The 24920-nt window shown below is 41.9% G+C and overlaps 1 protein-coding gene across 2 annotated transcripts in view; it reads right to left on the reverse strand.

The window, feature by feature from the left end:
• Positions 1-20736, reverse strand: part of PIWIL2 (piwi like RNA-mediated gene silencing 2) — an 81244-nt gene extending 60508 nt beyond the window's left edge. For both annotated transcript variants that reach the window (XM_023551024.2, XM_003412477.4), the window contains exons 1-7: positions 18336-20736; positions 6139-6226; positions 5861-5999; positions 4911-5117; positions 4175-4285; positions 1467-1584; positions 901-1025 (exon numbers count right to left, since the gene is read on the reverse strand). In XM_023551024.2, the coding sequence (XP_023406792.2) occupies positions 901-1025; positions 1467-1584; positions 4175-4285; positions 4911-5117; positions 5861-5999; positions 6139-6226; positions 18336-18527 (980 nt within the window). In that variant the 5' untranslated portion in view covers positions 18528-20736. The remainder of the gene's footprint in view (positions 1-900; positions 1026-1466; positions 1585-4174; positions 4286-4910; positions 5118-5860; positions 6000-6138; positions 6227-18335) is intronic.
• Between the last annotated feature and the right edge of the window lie 4184 nt (positions 20737-24920).

Raw genomic sequence — 24920 nt, forward strand, 5'->3', positions numbered from 1 at the left:
CTGGTGGCACAGTGGTTAACAGCTATGGCTGCTAACCAAAAGGTTGGCAGTTAGGATCCACCAGCTGCTCCCTGGAAACCCAATGGGTCATTTCTACTGTCCTACAGGGTCGCTATGAGTAAGAATCTACTCGATGACAATGGGTCGGTTAGTTGACTGTTTTATTCTGGAAGTCTAAAGGGTCAGAAATGTTGCTCTCTGAACAATATAGCTTTTATGTTGAGAAAAATCTTGCTAAATGAAAATGACCAAAGCATCTTGGGGTATACTCACTGATTGCAGCCTCTTTTTATTAGCCAACCAAACATCTGTAATTTATTTCCCAGGCTCGATTCACATTATTTTTCACCATTAAAAAAGAACCAAGAGAGCCATTTCCTATAAAATTGTGACCATCAGTCTGGCAAAGGGAGCTATGTGCATTCCTGGTAGAAATTAGGTTCTGTTTTAAAGTCCCTGAATGAATCCAAAGGAATCCCATTCCCGTAACCAGCTATCTCCGATCCTGCTTTAACGTATCTAAATCTGGCCTATCACTTGTGAGATAACTTTTGAGAAAGTCAGTTTCAATAAACCAAAAAAACCAAACCCGTTGCCATGGAGTCCACTCCAACTCACAGCGACCCTATAGGACAGAGGAGAACTGCCCCATACAGTTTCCAAGGAGCACCTGGTGGATTCGAACTGCTGACCCTTTGGTTAGCAGCCGTAGTACTTAGCCACTACACCCGCAGGGTTTCCAACAGTTCCAATAGCAACTATTTATTTATTAAATGCTTCCACATCTATCTAGACACTGTAGTGTCATGCCATTCAAGATTCTTGAAGAGCATTATTACAGATACAAGGCTGCAGTTAAAGGGAAAGGATCCTGGGAAAATAAAACCAGCTCCTTCTCACCTACGGAAAACAACATTGTAGAAGGGGATGCATAAGTCAGAACAGGGCTCCAGGATCTTCGTCAACTGAATTTTAATGCAGACATCAGCACCATCAGTTTTCCTCTGACTTTTTAACTCAAGAGTCTAACAAATAAACACATACAAGTAAAAAGAAATGACAAAATTACCAGGTCTTAATCTAGTCCCACTGTGTTCCAGAGGAACATTAAACTATCTTAAACAATTTTTCTGCTTTTTTCCTCACTTTGCCGCCCGCATTGGACAAAATCACAACAGCAACTAGGATTTAAGAAATTTTTTGGTAATAGAAACCCAATAAAGAACTACAATAGAATTCCTTTGAATTTGGGATTTTAAAATATCTTTATTACTGAGGTCAAAGGTTTCCAACCACTCCTCCCAGGAGAGAAGGTACTCCTTGAGAACTCAAATGAAAAAGTTTCCCAGTTATGATACACAGAAATCGGTCCGCCCTCTCAGAATAGGAAAGTACAAGTCAAATGTTCAGGGAGCCTATGATTTCCCATTACTCAGAGTACAAGTGTATTTCCTATTTGGTCTCACTTGTTGCAGTTTAACAGGCAGATAGAGAATGGATCCATCAAAAGCAGTAACATTTCCGGTGACAGCTTGATGGTCCTTCAACATCCCAAACCTCATGCTTTTGCACTCCACGTTGGGGCTAGAAAATAACAGAGAGGATTTTACTTCAATTTGAACGGAACAGCAATCTTTACTATAGCTGTGCCTTACATATATTACAGAAGTACGAGTTTGTAACTCCTGCCCCATCTAGTTGGGCAGCCCCATCTAGTGGTCATGTTAAAAAATTCAAATAAATCTGAAAACAAAGAGAAGCCTGAACCATGGATACCTGCTCACTGAAGGAACATCAGAAAACACAAGTAACTGCGGAGGGGGGTGGAGAAAAAAACCATAATTCTATCACCTGAGGATAAGTACCTTAACATTTCAATGTATATTCATCCAAACCTTGACCAGGGGTCAGCAAACTTTTTCTGCAAAAATCCAGACAGTGAATACTGTAGGCTTTGCAGACAGTACGATCTCAGTCACTACTTGGCCTTGCCTGTCATAGCAAGAAAGCAGTCACAGACAACACGTAAACAAATGAGCATACTCACATCCCGATAAAACAGGCAGTAGGCCAGATCTGGCCTGTGAGTTGGCCATAGTTTGCCAACCCCTACTTTAAAATCTGCATAAACACATTTTAAAAACATTTTCAAAAAATAGGATTTTAATTTAACCCTTTTTCACTCATGGAAATTTCAACTTTTTATTGACCCATTGTCACAAAGCTCACAGCCTGGAAAAACTCAACTACTTTATACAACGATTGTCCTATTATATCACAACAACACACAACCTTGCTCTACAATTGTGAAGTTTAACCACATACGAGGCTAGAAAGGGTCAAGTATGTTCAAGTATAAGAAAAACTTAAAAAAAAAAAAGTCAAGTGCTAATCCAACATAATTGCCCCTAAAAGTAGGCACTCACATGCCAACACCACATTTCAAAACACTTCTTCAACAAAATTCTTATAGAGGATGCCCTAAACACAGAACTTAAATTTGCCCTCATGTACTACGAGAAAGCTACAGGGTGACCACTTCATTTTAATACATCTTCTCAGTATTCTCTCAATGACCCAGCATTACCTTCACATTGGGGCTTCAAAGGTTCACAAACACACTCTCGAAACCTGTAAATCCATCTCTTCTCCACGTCCCGTTCATGCAAAGAGATCTGAGAGAACTCTTGTACAGCCTTTCTACTTCATAAACATCTGTCGACCAGTTTTCAGAAAAAGGACTCTTCCCTCTCTTTAGTGCTTATCTCATGTTCCTACTACCTCCCCCTCTCGGGGTTCAATTTACCCCCTTCTCTGGATCCTTCCCTTTACCTGTCATAGGTGCTCAACTTTGCTTCCTTACCTTGTTGAAATCTCCAGCACAATTCTGCTACCCCCTTTAATTATGACTCCATTTCTCATTCCTCTTACAAGCTTTTCTCCTGAATGGTAAATTCCCTACCTGTTTCTCATAACCTATGCCCTCCTTTGTTTTTTTACTCTAGGTTATGTACTAGGAAATCACCAAGAATGCCCTGGAAAGCAAATCCAGTAACATTTTTCCTGTGGCCAAAGTCAACCAACTACTACTCCATATTCCAATGGACCCTTCTTTTGATTTTTATAGCCTGTGCTCAAGGGTTTCCCCCCAACTGTTCCTTTCCTCGCTCCTTCACTCCACTTCTTCCTCTCGTACCACCAATTAATAAATGTCCTTCAAAATAGCTTCCATCTTCTCATTTTCTCCACAGGTATTTTAAAATATTCATTTTTATAGTTTCGGCTAATAGCCTCTAGCTAGTGACTACCCTAAGATCTTAAAAGAGAACACAAACAATATAAATCCTTAATCTAAAAAAAGTAAGATAAATCTTGTATTTATTGATACAAAATTATTTTCCCTGATTTTCTCACCCTTGAATTTAACCCTAGATTCCCTCTGTGGAGACATCAAATGTTGGTTTGATGACTCACGCAGGTGAGGGTCCTGGTTTTGTGGGGTGTGGATCTTATACAACTTGGGGGGCTCTCCTTAAGAAAAGTAATACAAAGTTACTTATACAAATTTAGTTAAAGTGGTATATGTAAGTAAAGGGCCCTGAACTTAAGCTTCACTGCTATTGATACCTGCCTCTGAGTTGCCCCCAAATCACGGTGACCCCATGCACAACTGAATGAAATGCTGCGTGGCCCTGCGTCATTCCCATGACTGGCTGCAGAATGGACCACTGTGTGCCATAGGGTTTTTATTGGCTGATTTTCAGAAGTAGATCACCAGGCCTTTCTTCCTAGTCTGTCTTAAGTCTATAAGCTCCATGGATAACCTGTTCAGCATCACAGCAGCACGCAGATGTCCACCGACAAATGGGGGGTGGCTGCACATGAGGCACAACAGGAGGCGAGAATTCTACCACTGAACCCCCACCACTGCCTCCCTAAGCTTCATTAACCTCACAGAAAACACAGTTCTGGCCTCAGGAATAAACTTCTGAACTGGTAATATAAGTAAGTATGTTTTTAAAGTTAAACTTATTACAAAGATATGAGTACATGCATTATTAGGGGGAGGGGATAATCAGGAATTATCCAGAACAATATTCAGTTATTCCAGGAAAATTACGTCATTACTGTTCTCTAAGCAGTAAGCAATATAGAGAGAAAATGCTATGAATACCTGAAAGCCACATGATATTGATAAACTGCTTCATTATGACACTGTATTTTGATGAGGTTCAGTCCCAAAGATTGAGGTTTTCCTTTTGATCCTTGCTTCACAAAAAGCTCTCTGGAAAACAAAAATTAAAAACAAAAGCACCCACACATGACAAGAACAAAAAAACAAAACAAAAACAAAAAAACACGCACATACAAAATAAAGCCTGGGGAAAACAATAACACTTCACACTTGGCTTAAAGCTACACAAACGAAAAATTAAGACAAGCAAAAGCAAGCTTTGGAGGCTAGAAGAGAAATTCTTAGCAATGTCTAATTGGAGAAGCAAAGTCACCTTACTTGTCCTAGTATTATCACTGCAATAAGCTAGGTCAGCTAACTCACAAGAAACAGTTCTATAAAGAAAGATGAGCTGCACAATATTTTTTCTAAACAATTTCCTTATCTTGTACATGACAAAGAACTGCCTATGTCTGCACTGGAAAGGAAATGAAAAGCAATGACCCTACTCTCTGGTATACATTATATATACTGTTAACCCCATTTCACTTAGTCAGCAATTGTCCCTCCTGTTTGACAATCTCCCCACTGAGGGAAAAAACCCTGCAGTACCTAGCACCTAAGGAGGACTTAAGAGACAAGAGAAACACTGTTTACAGCACTACACACGAGCCAAAACACAGAGGCTACCCAGGACAGCAATGATTAACCAGAGATAGCAGTGCTCCTGACTTACTTCTCCTTGTGTTCGACAGCCACAGCTGGAGGGCGATCTGGAGAGTGTAGTGAGGACTGGGGCAGAGGTGGCGATGAAGACAACTCTGGTGGGTCCCGGGAAGTCAGGCTGAGTGCACTGGGAGGTCTGTATACTCCCCGGCCTAGCCCCCCAGCTGCTCTTCCCAATGGTAATAAAGAAATATCTGAACTTCCTCTTCCAAGCATTCTGAAATGTTGCAAATAGAGGCAAAGATCAGTTTTCCTTTTTTTTAATTGTGCTTTAGGTGAAGTTTACAAATCAAGTCAGTCTTTCATACAAAAACTTATATACACGTTGCTATATGCTCCCAGTTTCTCTCCCCCTAACGAGACAGCACATTCTTTCTCTCCACCCTGTATTCCCCACATCCATTCAGCCAGCTTTTGTCCCCCTCTGCCTTCTCATCTCCCCTCCAGACAGCAGCTGCCCATATAGTCTGTGTCTACTTGAGCCATGAAGCTCACTCCCCACCAGTATCTTTTTCTACCTTATAAACCCATAGTCCAGTCCAATTCCTGTCTGATGAGTTGGCTTTGGGAATGGTCCCACTCTTGGGCCAACAGAAGGTCCAGACACTATGACCTCTAGGATCCCTCTAGTCTCAGTCAGACCATTAAGTCTAGTCTTTTTATGAGAATTTGAGGACTGCATCCCATTGCTCTCCTGTTCCCTCAGGGATTCTCTCTTGTGTTCCCTGTCGGGGCAGTCATCAGTTGTAGCCAGGCACCATCTAGTTCTTCTGGTCTCAGGCTGATGTAGTCTCTGATTCTGTGAACCTTTCTATCTCTTGGGCTCATAATTACCTTGCGTCTTGGAAAATGTCCATTCTTTAACATAAAAACATGCAACCCTTCTCAGAGTTTCTCCTTTGACTTACACAGATATACCATCTGAATATGGTGGTTACCTGAGAAGGTAACTTTACCCACCTATTCCAACCAATGGTGGCCTCTGCCAACGTGCTATCCCCACCTGCCAACACTGATGGATCTGGAGAAGTGGGATGAGGTTCTTCTTTGTCCTTGCGCACCATATTAGCAGACAAGCCTCGGCCAAAAATGCCTCTACCTGGATGGAAGAGCCAAACGTCAGCTATAATTATAAGATGAACATGTTCCAAAGTAATTTTCTGACGATACACATTATGAATTTAAGAATAAAGCAATCATACATACCACCATATTTCTCAGGTTAGTTTTTCACTTACCTAAAGGAGGCATTTCTCGTAACAGAGGGGTATGGGACACAGTTTCCAGGCCTAGTCCCCGGAACATGGAGACTAAACCCACAGATTCCTGTGGAAAGTCAAAGAACAAAATTATTCTAAGATATAATTTAAAACCCCAGGAACACTGGTGGCTTTCTTAAAGTCCTGGTAAACAATAAAAATCATCTTCGAACCCTATAAATGTTATGAGGGTTAAAAATAGCTCATAAAATACTTATAGCCATGTCATTACGTGTTTAAACATAGATACCAAACCATACCTGTTGACATCAAGTCAATTCTGACTCATAGTGACCCTACAGGACAGAGTAGAACTGCCCCACAGGGATTCCAAGGCTGTAATCTTTACAGAAGCAGACTGCCACATCTTTCTACCACAGAGCAGCTGCTGGGTTTGAACTGCTGACCCTTCAATCAGCAGCCAAGCGCTTAGCCACTGTGCCACCAGGGCTGCTAAGCATAAATAGCTATGGTTAAAAGTCCGTGATTTGATGTACATTATAAAAGAATATAACAGAACAAAATTAACTTTTCTATTTTTCTAGTTTATTTCTTGTACCCCCAAAGTAAGAGGGAGCAAGTGTACTGGTCAATAAATTTTCAAAAACACTGGTCATTTAAGGATACCAGAGGATTTAGGTTTTTTTTTTTTTTTTAAACGACCTCCAACAAGACCTGCTACTGTTTCCTGGTCGCAGTCTTGAAAGCACACTGCTACCATACCACTTAGAGCTGTCACATGAATAAGACAAAAGCCACAAATACTAAGCAATTCATCTGAGTAAAAATACAAGATCACTGTCATAGATTTTTCTTTTTACAAAACGTTACATTTCGAGGAGCCAAGATGGCGGCATAGACAGATACGTCTGGCGAGCCCTCTTTACAACAAAGACCCAAAAAAAACAAGGGAAACGAGTATATTTGTAACAATCTGGGAGCCCTTAGTATGAAAGGCAAGCTTAGACAAGGAACTGAGGGGCGTAGGGAGGAAGAGGCCGTTCAGAAGTGGAGAGGAGTTACCGGACCTGAATTGCGGGGAGCCCTCAGGCACCCTTCCCAGATCGGCGGTAGCAGTGGTGGCGGCAGCGGGCTGGTACTAGGGCTCGGCTATAGTTTCCTCAGGGAGAAGCAGCCAGCCACGCAGCCCACTCACATCTCCAGAACCTGAGGAGAACGTGCTCTCGGCAAAAGCTATGTACTTGCGTATACTCTACCGCGCCCCCCCACCCCCAAGCCAGCTTCAGCGGCTGAATCCTTGGGCCTGAGACAGGCCCTGTTGAGCACCTGGAGCCGTCCTCCCAGCTTTGGGGAAGGAAAAAATTTGCAACTGGGGGGAAAAGATAATTTGCTAGCTCCATTAACCGGGGGAGCTCAGGACAGAAGCGGCTCCTGTCCAGACATAAACCGTCTGTGGACCTTGAGCACCTTTCCCTTCTGCATGGACCTGTGTGGGCCTCTTTTGGGGAGAACAGGCACTTGTTGGCAAACTCCAACCATTTCAGCTGTGCAGTGGAGAGGTGGGTGTTTGACGTTCAACATTGCTTTGCCTATTAAACAAGGTCCTCGCCTACCCACATCAGGGACCTAAGGACTGGCAGCTCCACTCAGGTCACCCAGCTCGTGAAACGGATCCAAAGACAACTGGTACCTCCCAGTCCTTACAACCAAAAACTCTGGGTGCCCATGGTCCATCTGCAGAACCCACCCACCAGCACGCTCTAGGGAAGAGGAACACGTTTTCCTCAGAGACACTCGGGGGTCGGTTCTCAGCCCCCTGCCTTGTTCAGAGCGTGACCCCCTGCTGCAATCAGATACCAGTATATACGCCAATCACCCCTGCCCCTCTAAGACTGTAGGACAGACCTGTACTACACACTTGATATCAGCTACCTGGAAACCTGAGCTGAATTCATACAAGAAAACTGAATGGACTCCTAAACTGATATACCTGATAACAGCTCTAGCCAGCTGGGGACAGGACACCAGAGCTCCAAAGGCAAAAATAATCAAGCTAGCTCACTCAAGCAACCCATAGGGGTATACCAAAACAAAACAAAGCAAGCAGCTACAACACAGTAAGCAAGCATAAACTAATACAATAACTTATAGATGGCCCAGAGACAACAGTCAATACCAAGTCACATAAAGAAACAGACCATGATCACTTCAACAGGCTCTCAAAACAAGAATCCAGGGATCTTCTAGGTGAAAGTGCATTCCTGGAATTACCGGAGCCAGAATACAAAAGTTTAACATACAGAACCCCTCAAGACATCGGCAAGGAAATGAGGCAATACACAGAACAAGCCAAAAACACACAGATAAAGCAACTGAAGAAATTAGAAAGATTATTCAGGAACATAATGAAAAGTTTAATAACCTGGAAAAATCCACAGACAGACAGCAATAAGAAATTCAGAAGATTAACAATAAAATTACAGAATTAGACAACTCAATAGAAAGTCAGAGAAGCAGAATTGAGGAAGTAGAAGCTAGGATTTCTGAACTCAAAGACAAATCACTTGTTGTTGTTGTTGTCAGGTGCCGTCGAGTCAGTTCCGACTCATAGCGACCCCATGCACAACAGGACGAAATACTGCCCGGTCCTGCGCCATCCTTAAAATCGTTGCTATGCTTGAGCCCATTGTTGCAGCCACTGTGTCAGTCCACTTAGTTGAGGGTCTTCCTCTTTTCCACTGACCCTGTACTCTGCCAAGCATGATGTCCTTCTCCAGGGACTGATCCCTCCTGACAACATGTCCAAAGTATGTAAGACGCAGTCTCACCATCCTTGCCTCTAAGGAGCATTCTGGACACACTTCTTCCAAGACAGATTTGTTCGTTCTTTTGGCAGTCCATGATATATTTAATATTCTTCGCCAACACCACAATTTAAAGGCGACAACTCTTCTTTGGTCTTCCTTATTCACTGTCGAGCTTTTATATGCATATGATGAGCCTGAAAATACCATAGCTTGGGTCAAGCGCACCTTAGTCTTCAGGGTAACATCTTCGCTCTTCAACGCTTTGAAGAGGTCCTTTGCAGCAGATTTGCCCAATGCAATGCATCTTTTCACTTCTTGACTGCTGCTTCCATGGCTGTTGATTGTGGATCCAAGTAAAATGAAATCCTTGACAACTTCAATCTTTTCTCCGTTTATCATGATGTTGCTCATTGGTCCACTTGTGAGGATTTCTGTTTTCTTTATGTTGAGGTATAATCCATACTGAAGGCTGTGATCTTCACTTTCAGCAAGCAAGGTTGTGTCATCTGCATAATGCAGGTTGTTAACGAGTCTTCCTTCAATCCTGATGCCTCGTTCTTCTTCATATAGTCCAGCTTCTCGGATTATTTGTTCAACATACAGATTAAATAGATACGGTGAACGGATACAACCCTGACGCACGCCTTTCCTGACTTTAAACCAATCAGTATCCCCTTGTTCTGTCCAAACAACTGCCTCTTGATCTATGTAAAGGTTCCTCAGGAGCACAGTTAAGTGTTCTGGAATTCCCTTTCTTCACAATGTTATCCATAATTTGTTATGATCCATACAGTTGAATGCCTTTGCATAGTCAATAAAACACAGGTTAACATCCTTCTGGTATTCTCTGCTTTCAGCCAGGATCCATCTGACATCAGCGATGATATCGCTGGTTCCACGTCCTCTTCTGAAACTGGCCTGAATTTCTGACAGTTCCCTGTCAATATACTGCTGCAGCCGTTTTTGAATGATCTTCAGCAAAATTTTGCTTGCATGTGATATTAATGATGTTGTTCTATAATTTCCACATTCAGCTGGATCACCTTTCTTAGGAATAAGAATAAATATGGATCTCTTCCAGTCAGTTGGATAGGAAGCTATCTTCCATATTCCTTGGCATAGACAAGTGAGCACCTCCAGCACTACATCTGTTTGTTGAAACACCTCAATTGATATTCCATTAATTCCTGGAGCCTTGTTTTTTACCAATGCCTTCAGAGCAGCTTGGACTTCTTCCTTCAGTACCATCGGTTCCTGATCATATGCCACCTCTTGAAATGGTTGAATATCAACTAATTCTTTTTGGTATAATGACTCTGGGTACTCCTTCCATCTTCTTTTGATGCTTCCTGCGTCATTTAGTATTTTCCCCATGGAATCCTTCACTATTGCAACTCGAGGCTTGAATTTTCTCTTCAGTTCTTTCAGCTTGAGAAACACCGAGCCTGTTCTTCCCTTTTGGTTTTCCACCTCCAGCTCTTTGCACATGTCATAATACTTTGTCTTCTCGAAAAGCCCTTTGAAATCTTCTGTTCAGTTCTTTTACTTCATCAATTCTTCCTTTTGCTTTAGCTGCTCGACGCTCAAGAGCAAGGTTCAGAGTCTACTCTGACATCCACCTTGGTCTTTTCTTTCCTGTCTTTTCGGTGACCTCTTGCTGTCTTCATGGATGATGTTCTTGATGTCATTCCACAACTCGTCTGGTCTTCGGACACTAGTGTTCAATGCGTTAAATCTATTCTTGAGATGGTCTCTAAATTCAGGTGGGATATACTCAAGGTCATATTTTGGCTCTCGTGGACTTGCTCTGATTTTCTTCCGTTTCAGCTTGAACTTGCATATGAGCAATTGATGGTCTGTTCCACAGTCGGCCCCTGGCCTTGTTCTGACTGATGATATTGAGTTTTTCCATCACCTCTTTCCACAGATGTAGTCAATTTGATTTCTGTGTGTTCCATCTGGCGAGGTCCATGTGCACAGTCGCCGTTTATGTTGGTGAAAGAAGGTATTTGCAATGAAGAAGTCGTTGGTCTTGCAAAATTCTATCATTCGATCTCCGGCATTGTTTCTATCACCAAGACCATATTTTCCAACTGCTGATCCTTCTTCTTTGTTTCCAACTTTTGCATTCCAATCGCCAGTAAGTATCAATGCATCTTGATTGCATGTTCGATCAATTTCAGATTGCGGCAGCTGATAAAAAACTTCTATTTCTTCATCTTTGGCCCTAGTGGTTGGTGCATAAATTTGAATTATAGTCGTATTAACTGGTCTTCCTTGTAGGCATATGGATATTATCCTATCACTGACAGCGCTGTACTTCAGGATAGATCTTGAAACGTTCTTTTTGGCGACAAATGCAACACCATTCCTCTTTGAGTTGTCATTCCCAGCATAGTAGACTATATCATTGTCTGATTCAAAATGGCCAATACCAGTCCATTTCAGCTCACTGATGCCTAGGATATTGAGGTTTATGTGTTCCATTTCATTTTTGACAATTTCCAATTTTCCTAGATTCATACTTCATACATTCCAGGTTCCGATTATTAATGGATGTTTGCAGCTGTTTCTTCTCATTTTGAGTCGCGCCACATCAGCGAATGAAGGTCCCGAAAGCTTTACTCCATCCACGTCATTAAGGTCGACTCTACTTTGAGGAGGCAGCTCTTCCCCAGTCATCTTTTGAGTGCCTTCCAAACTGGGGGGCTCATCTTCCAGCACTATATCAGACAATGTTCCGCTGCTATTCATAAGGTTTTCACTGGCTAATGCTTTTCAGAAGTAGACTGCCGGGTCCTTCTTCCTAGTCTGTCTTAGTCTGTAAGCTCAGCTGAAACCTGTCCTCCATGGGTGACCCTGCTGGTATCTGAATACTGGCGGCATAGCTTCCAGCATCACAGCAACACACAAGCCCCCACAGTACGACAAACTGACAGACACGTGAGGGATAAATCACTTGGCACTAATATATCTGAAGAAAAATCAGATAAAAGAATTTTTTAAAAATTAGGAAACCTTAAGAATCATGTGGGACTCTATCAAGAGAAATAACGTACAAGTGCCTGGAGTACCAGAACAGGGAGGGATAACAGAAAAAACAGAGAAAATTGTTCAAGATTTGTTGGCAGAAAACTTCCCTGATATTGTGAAAGGTGAGAAGGTATCTATCCAAGATGCTCATTGAACTCCACACAAGGTGATCTGAAAACAAAGTCACCAAAACATGTTATAATCAAACTTGCCAAAACCAAAGATAAAGAATTGTAAGAGCACTGAGGGATAAACGAAAAGTCATCTACAAAGCAAAGCCAATAAGGACAAGCTCGGACTACTCGGCAGAAACCATGCAGGCAAGAAGGCAATGGGATGACATATTTAAAAAACTGAAGGAAAAAAATTGCCTGCCAAGAATCATATATCCAGCAAAACTGTCTCTTAAATAGGAAAGTGAAATTAAGACATTTCCAGATAAACACAAGTTAAGGGAATTCGTAAAAACCAAACCAAAACTACAATACTAAAGGGAGTTCTTTGGTTAGAAAATCAATAACATCGGATATCAATCCAAGACTAGAAAATTGGGCAGAGCAACCAAAAGTCAACCCAGACAAGAAAATCCAAAAAAACAAAGATTATAAAAATTTAAGAAAAAGCCCAAAACAGGGTAACAGCAATGTTATTATATAAAAGAAGACAACATTAAAATAATAAAGAGGGACTAAGAAATGTAATCATACATCTTCCGTATGGAGAGAAAGATACGGCAAAATAAAGAAATAGAAGTTAGATTTAAATTTAGAAAAATAGGGGTAAATAACAAGGTAACCACAAAGAAGACAAACTGTCCTACTCATCAAAATAAAATACAAGGGAAAAACAGAGACTCAGCAGAAACAAAATCAACAACAAATATGAGGAAACCACCATGTATAAGAAAAAATCTACTCAGCACATAAACTTAAGTGGGAAAAAGAAACTATCAACAACACACATCAAAATGATAGCACTAAATTCATACCTATCCATAACTACCCTGAATGTAAATGGACTAAATGCACCAATAAAGAGACAGAGAGTGGCAGAATGGATTAAAAAACAAGATCCGTCTATATGCCGCCTATAAGAGACACACCTTAGACTTAGAGGCACAAACTAAAACTCAATGGATGGAAAAAAATGTATCAAGCAAACAACAATCAAAAACGAGCAGGAGTGGCAATATTAATTTCTGACAAAATAGACTTTAAAGTTAAATCCATCAGAAAGGATAACGAAGGACACTATATAATGATTAAAGGGACAATACACCAAGAAGATATAACCATATTAAATATTCATGCACCCAATGACAGGAAAGCAAGATACATAAAACAAACTCTTTCAGCATTGAAAAGTGAGATAGACAGCACCACAATAATAGTAGGAGACTTCAACACACCACTTTCGGTGAAGGACAGAACATCCAGAAAGCAGCTCAATAAAGACACAGAAGATCTAAATGCCACAATCAACCAACTTGACCTCGTAGACATATACAGAACACTCCACCCAACAGCAACCAACTATACTTTCTTTTCTAGTGCACATGGAACATTCTCTAGAATAGACCACATATTAGGTCATAAAGCAAGCCTTAGCGGAATCCAAAACATAGAAATATTACAAAGCATCTTCTCTGACCATAAGGCCATAGAAGTGGAAATCAATAACAGGAAAAGAAATCAAACACTTGGAAACTGAACAATACCCTGCTCAAAAAAGACTGGATTATAGAAGACATTAAGGATGGAATAAAGAAATTCAGAGAATCCAGTGAGAATGAAAACACTTCCTATCAGAACCTTTGGGACACAGCAAAAGCGGTGCTCAGCGGCCAATTTATATCAATAAATGCACACATCCAAGAAGAAGAAAAGGGCCAAAATCAAAGAATTATCCCAACAACTTGAACAAATAGAAAGAAAGCAACAAAAGAAACCCACAGGCACCAGAAGAAAACAATAAAAATTAGAGCTGAACTAAATGAAATAGAAAACAGAAAAACAATTCGAAGAATTAACAAGACCAAAAGCTGATTTTTTGAAAAAAATCAACAAAATTGCTAAACCACTGGCCAAACTGACAAAAAAAAAAAAAAAAAAAACAGGAGAGGAAGCAAACAACCCAAATAAGAAATGAGATGGGCGCTATTACAACAGACCCAACAGAAATTAAAAGAATCATACCAGATTACTATGAAAAACTGTACTCAAACAAATTTGAAAACCTAGAAGAAATAGATGAATTCCTAGAAACACACTACCTACCCAAACTAACACAAACAGAGGTAGAACAACTAACTAGACCCATAACAAAAGAAGAGATTGAAAACATAATCAAAAAACTCCCAACAAAAAAAGCACTGGTCCGGACGGCTTCACTGCAGAGATCTACCAAACTTTCAGAGAAGAGTTAACACCACTACTACTAAAGGTATTTCAGAGCATAGAAAAGGATGGAATACTACCTAACTCATTCTATGAAGCCACCATATCCCTGATACCAAAACCAGTTAAAGACGCCACGAGAAAATTATAGACCTATATCCCTCATGAACGTAGATGCAAAAATCCTCAACAAAATTCTAGCCAATAGAATTCAACAACATATCAAAAAAATAATTCACCATGACCAAGTGGGATTCATACCAGGTATGCAGGGATGGTTCAACATTAGAAAAACAATTAATGTAATCCACCACATAAATGAAACAAAAGACAAGAATCACATGATTTTATCAATTGATGCAAAAAAGAAATTTGACAAAGTTCAACACCCATTCATCATAAAGACTCTCAGCAAAATAGGAATAGAAGGAAAATTCCTCAACATAATATAGGGCATTTATAAAAAGCGAACAGCCAACATCACCCTAAGTGGAGAGAGCCTGTAAGCATTCCCACTGAAATCGAGAACCAGACAAGGATGACCTTTATCACCACTCTTATTCAACATTGTGTTGGAGGTCCTAGCCAGAGCAATTAGGCTAGATAAAGAAATAAAGGGCATCCAGATTGGCAAGGAAGAAGTAAAAGTATCTCTATTTGCAGATGACATGATCTTATACACAGAAAACCCTAAGGGATCCTCCAGAAAGCTACTGAAACTTAACAGAAGAGTTCAGCAGAGCTCTGGGATACAAGATAAACATACAAAAATCAGTTGGATTCCTCTACACCAACAAAAAGAACATCGGTGAGGAAATCACCAAATCAATGCCATTTACAGTAGCCCCCAAGAAGATAAAATACTTCAAATAAATCTTACCAGAGATGTAAAAGACTTATACAAAGAAAACTACAGTACACTTCTGCAAGAAACCAAAAGAGACTTACATAAGTGGAAAAACATACCTTGCTCGTGGATAGGAAGACTTAACATTATAAAAATGTCTATTCTACCAAAAGCGATCTATACATTTAATGCAATTCCAATCCAAATCCCAACGACATTCTTTAATGGGATAGAGAAACAAATCACCAACTTCATATGGAAGGGAAAGAAACCCCGAATAAATAAGGCATTACTGAAAAAGAAGAACAAAGTGGGAGGACTTATTTTACCTGATTTTAGAACCTATTATACTGCCACAGTAATCAAAACAGCCTGGTACTGGTACAAAAACAGATACATGGACCAATGGAACAGAATTGAGAATCCAGACACAAATCCATCCACATATGAGCAATTGATATTTGACAAAGGCCCCAAAACAGTTAAATGGGGAAAAGACAGTCTTTTAACAAATGGTGCTGGCATAACTGGATATCCATCTGCAAAAAAAATGAAACAAGACCCATACCTCACTCCACGTACAAAAACTAACTCAAAATGGGTCAAAGACCTAAATATAAAATCTAAAACAATAAACTTCATGGAAGAAAAAATAGGGACAACGTTAGGAGCCCTAATACATGGCATAAACAGTATACAAAACATTATTAAGAATGCAGAAGGAAAACTAGGTAACTGGGAGCTCCTAAAAATCAAACACTTATGCTCACCCAAAGACTTCACCGAAAGAGTAAAAAGACTACCTACAGACTGGGAAAAACTTTTTAGCTATGACGTTTCTGTTCAGCACCTGATCTCTAAAATCTACATGATGCTGTAAAAACTCAACTACAAAATACAAATAACCCAATTTAAAAATGGGCAAAAGATATGAATAGACACTTCACTAAAGAAGGCATTCGGGTAGCTAACAGATATATAAGGAAATGTTCACGATCATTAGCCATTAGAGAAATGCAGATCAAAACTTCAATGATATTTCATCTCATTCCAAGGCTGGCATTAATCCAAAAAACACAAAATAATAAATGTTGGAGAGGCTGTGGAGAGATTGCAACACTTATACACTGCCGGTGGGAATGTCAAATGGTACAACCACTTTGGAAATTGATTTGGAGCTTCCTTAAAACGCTAGAAATAGAATTACCATCCAAATCCAGCAATCCCACTCCTTGGAATATATCCAAGAGAAGTAAGAGCCTTTACACAAACAGATATATGCACACCCACGTTTACTGAAGCACTGTTTACAACAGCAAAAACATGGAAGCAACCAAGGTGCCCATCAACGGATGAATGGATAAATAAATTATGGTATATTCATACAGTGGAATACTACGCATTGATGAAGAACAGTGAGGAATCTGTGAAACATTTCATAACATGCAGGAACCTGGAAGACATTATGCTGAGTGAAATCTGCCAGCTGCAAAAGGACAAATATTGTATAAGGCCACTATTATAAGAACTTGAGAAACAGTTTAAACTGAGAAGAAAACATTCTTTTGTGGTTACAAGAGTGGGGAGAGAGGGAGGGTAGGAGAGGCACATCCACTAATTAGATAGTTGATAAGAACTACTTTAGGTGAAGGGAAAGACAGCACACAATACAGGGGAGGTCAGCACAACTGGACTAAAACCAAAAGCAAATAAGTTTCATGAATAAGCTGAATGCTGCTTCGAAGGCCAGCATAGCAGGTGCAGGGGTTGGGGACCATGGTTTCAGGGGACATCTAAGTCAACTGGCATAATAAAATCTATTAACAAAACATTCTGCATCCCACTTTGAAGAGTGGCATCTGGGGTCTTAAACGCTAGCAAGCAGCCATCTAAGATGCATCAACTGGTCTCAACCCACCTGGATCAAAGAACGAAGAACACCAAGGACACAAGGCGATTACAAGCCCAAGAGACAGAAAGGGCCACATGAACCAGAGATTACATCATCCTGAGACCAGAAGAGCTAGATGGTGCCTGGCTACAACTGATGGCTGCCCTAACAGGGAACACAACAGAGAACCCCTGAGGGAGCAGGAGAGCAGTGGGATGCACATCCCAAATTCTCATAAGACCACACTTAATGGTCTGACTGAGACTAGAAGGACCCCGGTGGTCATGGCCCCCCGACCTTCTGTTGGCCCAAGACAGGAACCACTCCCGAAGCCAACTCTTCAGACATGGATTGGACTGGACAATGGGTTGGAGAGGGATGCTGGTGAGGAATGAGCTTCTTGATCAGGTGGACACTTGAGACTATGCTGGCATTTCCTGCCTGGAGGAGAGATGAGAGGGTGGAGGGGGTTAGAAGCTGAAGAAATGGACACGAAATTAGGCAGTGGAGGGAGAGAGTGGGCTGTCTCATTAGGGGGAGAGTAATTAGGAGTGTGTAGCAAGGTGTATATGGGTTTTTGTGTGAGAGACTGACTTGATTTGTAAACTTTCACTTAAAGCACAAATAAAATTATATTAAAAAATATATATTACATTTTACATTCTCAGCTCTACTTAAAATGTCCATAACTGCATTATTAAGTAGTTTCTGTATTTTCCGAATCTTTTTTAAGGTTTATTCATAATAGACAAACACTGTTCTTAAAATTCCTACATAATTAGGAGATTAAGATCGTGGACACACGCAAGTGTGCACACAGCAGCAGCAACAGCTGAAGATTCTCTTTTTCTTTAAAATTTGGGCCTTTCCAAAGGAACCAGTCTAACAATTATTACATCAGAGGCAGGAACCGCTTCTAACCAAATCTAAAATCTAAACACTCAGAAGAGAGCGAGAGGCTGTATCTTTAAATCCATCTAGCATATATGTATGTATTAAAGCTAGAAAAGGATTCAGTCCAACTAACATTCTTTTTTAAGGCACTTTTTCCAGACTGTCAGCCTTAGGGTTTGAAATACTTCATGTCCAGAAGATGCCGCTACTTGTTAGAAGGGGGAAAAAACCCTCAACCCTTGTTTTTGTATAGGGCTTCACAGTTTTCTAAGCACATTCAAATCCACCACTGCATTATCGAGCAGGTAAGATGTATGCTGCTACTACACATCCAGACGTGTTTTTACCTTTTGTGCTGGCCCATTCTGTGGGCTTGGTTCCTCTGGTTTTCCAAATACACTGCCTCTGCCTGCAGGTCCTGCCCTGCCCAGAGCTGACTCCAAGTGTTTAGGAGCTTGTGCCCAGGAGCCTGGCATCCGTACATACTGAGATGGGTGGATAGGAGAAAGGCCCCTGAATGGCGGTCGAACAGGATCCATTGAAAGGCTGCAGAGGACGCTGGCGTCGATCCTGTTCTGGTTAATTACCTGCCAGCATTTTATGAAAGATTAAAGATTCCCAGTTGTTCTTCTTTTACGTCAAGGCAGACTCACAAAGCACAAACAAAAAAGTTACTTTGGGAGAGGCCTATCTAGGGTGGGTCTCCCCGCCAAGGTCGGACTCATGCCCTGGGCACCACTTGAGGTGGGGAGCCAACGAGCAGTTTCTGTTGCCCAGGACAGTTTCCATGCCAGTTGTGAGAGATCATTCAACAATTTAACACTAATCGCCCTAGGCACTATTATCCATAGATAGGCCCCCATTTGGAGTCAGACCAGTGATCTGACCCACTATTTCTGTCCAAATAACACTCACAGCCACTAAGACCCCCTCCTGAGTCCTGCCCTCAACTGACCACAGCCTTCCCACCTTTTAGAAGTCCTGCGTTCCTCCCACACACCCAGCCTGAAATAACTGACTTCCTGCCAGCCCTGCCCCACCCAATCAGCCTCCTCTAACACATTCACTTCTATTTGCCCCTTAAGTATCCTAAGCACCCTTCTTTAGCAATCCATTAGAGGGCCAAACCCTTCTTAAATTTAGTTCGTTTATCTTCCACCCTAACAGCTTCTCACAGAGAACCAAGTCCTATAAGGTAAGTATTTATTGCAGGAGGCCCTCTTTATGTGTGTAAATAATCCTTTGGTTTGTAAACAAGTTTACAGTTAACATATGTATATGATAAACATACGCTCACGATAAATATTTAGTTATCATCCACTAGGTGGGTGTTTTGTTTTTTGCCTCTCTCTTCTATACCACTCGACGGTACTGGGTACTGGGTTGGGTTCTTCTGTACCAGGGAGCCCTGGTGGCGCAGTGGTTAAGTGCTATAGCTGCTAACCAAAAGGTTGGCATTTCCAATCTACCAGGCTCTCCCTGGAAACCCGACGGCACAGTTCTACTCTGTCCTATGAGGTCGCTATGAGTTGCAATCGACTCAATGGCAGTGAGTTTTATACCAGAGTTCTAATTTTTTTTTCCAGCCCATGTGCTCCTTGGAAACTCTATGGGGCAGTTCTACTCTGTCCTATAGGGTCGCCATGAGTCAGAATTGACTCGATGGCAGTGGGTATCACATTAAAGTATTCCATCCCCTTGATCTCTTCAGTTGCTTCTCTAAGTCTACTCAATTTCTTTCCAGAAAACCTTCTTTCAAACTCCACGAGAACTACAGTCTCCAGGTACAGACCTTTTCTGCTCTGAGTCTACAAGGCCTGCTGTGTCTCCCAGGTTACACTTCACATCGTGCTCTTCCCAGGTAACCAGGGATGATGCTCTCCCTGCCCTGCCTCCCGATCCCAGGCCCACCAAGCTTCTTCAGTATCAACTGATAACCTACAGATTTCAGAACTCCCTCTTTAAGGGGCTCCCCTAACTGAAAAATCTCTTGTTATCGTTTGAAAACGTAAGTATTAACTACAGAAAAGTCAGGCTATGTATACTAAAAATTTAAAAAAAAGATTTACATACACTTCATAAGTCAACAATATAGGCGGTGATAGTTCAGGAAAATTGGCAAAATTTTTTGAACTAAATTATCCTCTTTTACACTATAATAGCAGGATATGCCCCCCTTTCTCAAAGGCTACAACGGTTTTCTCCCTTAATCGCTAAAGTTCCTTTTCAGTTAGCCTGGACTCTGCTCACACCTCCCCAACCTCATCCGATGAATCCATACACCCAGCTACCTAACTAGTGCACCTAGAGGTGCTGCATCGACTAACGATTAGAGGGTTTTGAATTCTCTTTCTCCGCCCCTTTCTCACCCCCATCACCACTTTTACAGCTCCATGCCCCTCCTCCAGAAACTCCTCCTTTTCTGTGGACTTTCTCTGCGGCTTTTGAGCAGACACGTGGCTGACTGCAAGATCCTACAAGAAAGGTTCCCCGACCCGGACAGGCCTTCCTTCTCCCCCTCTCGAGGTGAACCCGGGCTGGGGCAATACAACAGAGGCCCTAACCAGAAAGGAGGCCCGGTGGGCAAATCCCACCCCTCCGTCACTGGAGAGAAAAGTACCTCTCTCAAAACCCACAGCTCTGCGGAGGGCCCTGCCCACTCCTTCCGTCCACTGAAACCTCTCCAGGGTGCCTCCCTCAACCGACCACAGCCTTCCCACCTTTCCGGGGCCCGCGGCCCTGCACACAGCCGGCCTCAAATAACGACTTCCCCGCCTCCCCTCGCCCCTGCCTCCCCAGGGCCCACGTGACCTCCCTCCGCGGGAGGGGCTCGTCGCCACGTGCCGAGCTGAAGCCCACCCCAGGCCACGCTCAAGTGACTGCGGCCTGCCTGGCCTGCCATGACAGAGTCCCATCCACTCACCCCCACTCGGTCCTCGCTGACCCCGCCAAGCCAGAGGCGAAAACTGCGTACTGCCCACCCGCCACGCAGAATAACCCACCTGCTCCTGACCCCAATTTCCGGTCCCCTCGTGGGCGGGCCACGGGCTGAACCCATTGGTCAAAGGTGCGCTGCTCACAATATCCAGCCATCTCATTGGGTTATCCGCAAAAAGCGAACTAGTTTTAGCAGCCTCCTTGTATGGAGTGGTCCACGCTAAACGAGTATTCAAAATGGACTCTACAAGTTGTAAGTGAGCATTGGGGATTAAAATGTGTTACGTTTTCGAGCTCCTGACTCCCTGTGGATAGCTTCCTATGGACAGCTCCTGTAAACGGATTTAGCGTACATGCTCATGCTGAAATTGATTTGCCCCATCCCCCCCCCCACTCCCTTAGGGGATATAGGAATATGGGTGGTCAATAGTACAAAGTAAGCTTGAGTTGATGTTCAAACTATGTAACCTCAGTTTTCTTACATATAACATAGGGATAAAAGTACCCATTCAGAAAGACAACACACAATATATGGGAAGGCAGCACAACTGGACCAAGGAAAGTCACAGAAGCTTCCTAGACACACCCAAACACATTGAGGGACCCAGTTACTGGGGCTGAGGGCTGAAACCATGGTCTTGGGGAACATCTAGATTGGCTGACATAACACAGTTCATAAAGAATATATTCTACATCCTACTTTGGTGACTAGTGTCTGGGGTCCTAAAAACTTGGGAGTGGCCATCTAAAATACATCTTCAGAGCAAAGGAGAATGAAGAAAACCAAAGATGCAAGGAAAACCTTAGTCCAAAGGACTAAGGGACCACATAACCAGAGCCTCCACAAACCGGTGCCCAGCTACCACCACCATATAGGTCTGGCAGGGATCACAATAGAGGGTCCCAGAGAGAGCAGGACAAAAATCTAGAACAAAATTCAAATTCATAAAAAACACCAGACTTACTGGTCTGACAGAGACTGGAGAAATTCCTGAGACTATGGCCCCCTGGACACCCTGCTAACTCAGAACTGAAGCCTTTCTTATACCTTTCAGCCAAAGATTAGCCTATAAAACAAACAATAACACAAGTGAGGGACATGCTTCTCAGTTCAACCAAGTATATGAGACCAAATGGGCAACACCTGCCCAAAACCAAAGACATGAAGGCAGGAAAGGACAGGAAAGCTGGACGAATGGACACAGAGAACTCAGGGTGGAAAGGGGAAGGGGAGGAGTACTGACAGTTGCAGGGATTGCAACCAATGTCATAAAAAAAAATTGTGTATAAATTTGTAAGAGAAAAACTAATTTACTCTGTAAACTTTCACCTAAAATACTATAAAAAATTTTTTTACGAAAGTACCTATTCATAGAGTTTTATGGAAATTAAATGAGATATTTCTCACAAGGAGAGTAAGATGAACCACAGTAAATGTTGCCTGTTGTTACTGTCCTGGTGACCTAGTGGTTAAGAACTACAGCTGCTGACCAAAAGGTCGGCAGTTCAAACCCACCAGGCACTCCTTGGAAACCCTATGGGGGCAGTTCTACTCTGTCCTATAGGGTGGCTATGAATCAGAATTGACTCAATGGCAATGGGTTTTTTTGTTGTTGTTTGTTTTTGTTGTTACTGTTATTATTTATTAGTGCCTAAATCTGTGAGCCAAAAAAGAGCAGTTAATACTGCAATTACAGAATACTTTCCCCCAAAGAAATAAAGATTCTCCCCCCCCCAACCTTTTTGGCAGATAACGGCTCCCCCTTGCCTCCTCTCACCCAGGTTTTAGGAGGTGGTTGAGGTCTAGTTTTGGGGGGCCTTCACTCTCAGGTGAAAGAGGAGTGGATCTGAGATCAGTGCTATAGAGACATCCAAATGCTCTGCATGGAACTAGGGCTGAAGAAGGGTTGACCTTACCTTTCCCAAGCCTCAACTATCCCATGCCTTGCTTTAATCCATACACTCAAGGACCCTCCTTCTCTCCTTCCCAAATCAGAACACAGTCTGAAAATTATTGGAGCAGCAGGATGACCTTCAAGGCAGGAATCCAATTGGCAGCATGCCCCTGCCCTGTTTGTAAAGGTTGTTTAACATAACACTGTAGCATTGTGAAGTCTTCTACCCCACAGTCTTTCTACTGTGCAATATTACAATGCTAAGTTATAATAAAAAACAATTGTTAGAATTCTGCCACACAGGAAAACATTTAGTAGTAGCAAGTACATTTAATAACAGTCATTTAAACTGTTCCGTAACTTTGATGACATCCCAACTACCTGTTCTTTTAGATGCTCTGCCCAAACCTTTTATGAAAGATTCATTCAGTAGAGATTAAAAAATATTTTAGGGGCAAGATTCCACAAACCTTCTAGTCAGAGTAAAGTAAAACATTCTCAGATAATGTTCTGAACACGGGTCTCTTTTGGAATCTAAACTAAGAGCACCACTCCAAAGAGTATACTATATCCATATACTATTCTTTATCCAAAGAGTTTCCTATAACCTGTTCATGCAAGAATAGGTGACCTCTCGTAGTTCTAGCCAATGCATACATCACGAATACCACTTATTTAACCAAAGGATAACCCATATATTCTTGGTGTTGACTGAAGATAACAATGGTTGGAGCTTTTGAATTATGGGCATCTGCTTAGAATCTTTCAAAAGCTAATCAACCTCTCCTGGAGTTTATATTCCCTAGTAGGATACTTCTACCACCTGTCTGTCAATTTATCTTGCTAAGGTGGCTTGTGTGTTGTTGTGATGTTGGAAGCTATGCCACAGGTATTTCAAATACCAGCTGGGTCACCCATGGTCTACAGGTTTCAGCAGAGCTTCCAGACTAAGAGAGACTAGGAAAAAAGGCCTGGCAATCTACCTCTAAAAATTAGCCAAAAAAACTGTGTGGATCACACCAGAATACAGTCTGATACAGTATCCTGGAAGTATGCTGGAAGATGAACACAGCAGGTTGGAAGGCACTCAAAATACACAGTGACTGCAACAATGGGCTCAAGCATACTAGCGATCATAGGAATGATGTAGAACGAGGCATTCTGTTGTATATGGGGTTGCCATGTGTCGGGGCTGACTCCATGGCAACTAACAAGAACAACAGTAAGCCGAAAAAACCAAACCCAGTGCCGTTGAGTCAGTTCCGACTCATAGTGACCCTATAGGACAGAGTAGAACTGTCCCATAGTTTCCAAGGAGCACCTGATGGATTCAAACTGCCAACCCTTTGGTTGGCAGCCGTAGCACTTAACCGCTACCCCACCAGGGTTTCCAAGAACAACATTAGGCTACTTCAATTGTTAGTTAGCCCTAGAGAACCGATTAAAATTAGCGCACACGTATCATGCTGTCTAAACTGAAGTATGTTAAAGTAAACTACAGATTTTTTTAATTCGAAAAAGTCACACCACCAAATTCTGTCCACTTGGCCATGAAGATAGACCCATCATGATACAATCTGAATTTTTCCCAGGCAGTCATGACTTCAAATACTCTGGCTGTTTGTCCCCATAAGTACTTCCATTCTGACCTTACATCCTGATTTATTTGTTCAGAAGATAAGGTCACCAGAGTCACAGCAAGATAAAACCAAAAAACCCATTACTGTCGAATCAATTCTGACTCATAGCAACCCCATATAAAAGGCAGAAAATCACACTACTGGCTTAGCCTAGAAATGACAGGGAGGATTTCATTTAAAGTGGACCTATGTTTAGAAAGTCAGCAGTTCAAATCCACCAACCACTCCTGGGAAACCCTATGGGACAGTTCTACTCTGTCCCATACGGTCACTATGAGTCGGAATAGACTTGCTGGCAATGGGTTTAGGGTTTTTTTGTTTGTTTTGGTTTTGGTTTATGTCTCTAGTACCTCTGGATTCCCGGCAGTTGTTGTTAGGTGCTGTCAAGTCTGTTCCAACTCATAGCTAGCATGTACAACAGAAAGAAACACTGTCTGGCCTCAGAATAGGTCAATACAAA

The sequence above is a fragment of the Loxodonta africana genome, chromosome 19 (assembly GCF_030014295.1).
Source record: "Loxodonta africana isolate mLoxAfr1 chromosome 19, mLoxAfr1.hap2, whole genome shotgun sequence".
Classification (NCBI taxonomy): Eukaryota; Metazoa; Chordata; class Mammalia; order Proboscidea; family Elephantidae; genus Loxodonta; species Loxodonta africana.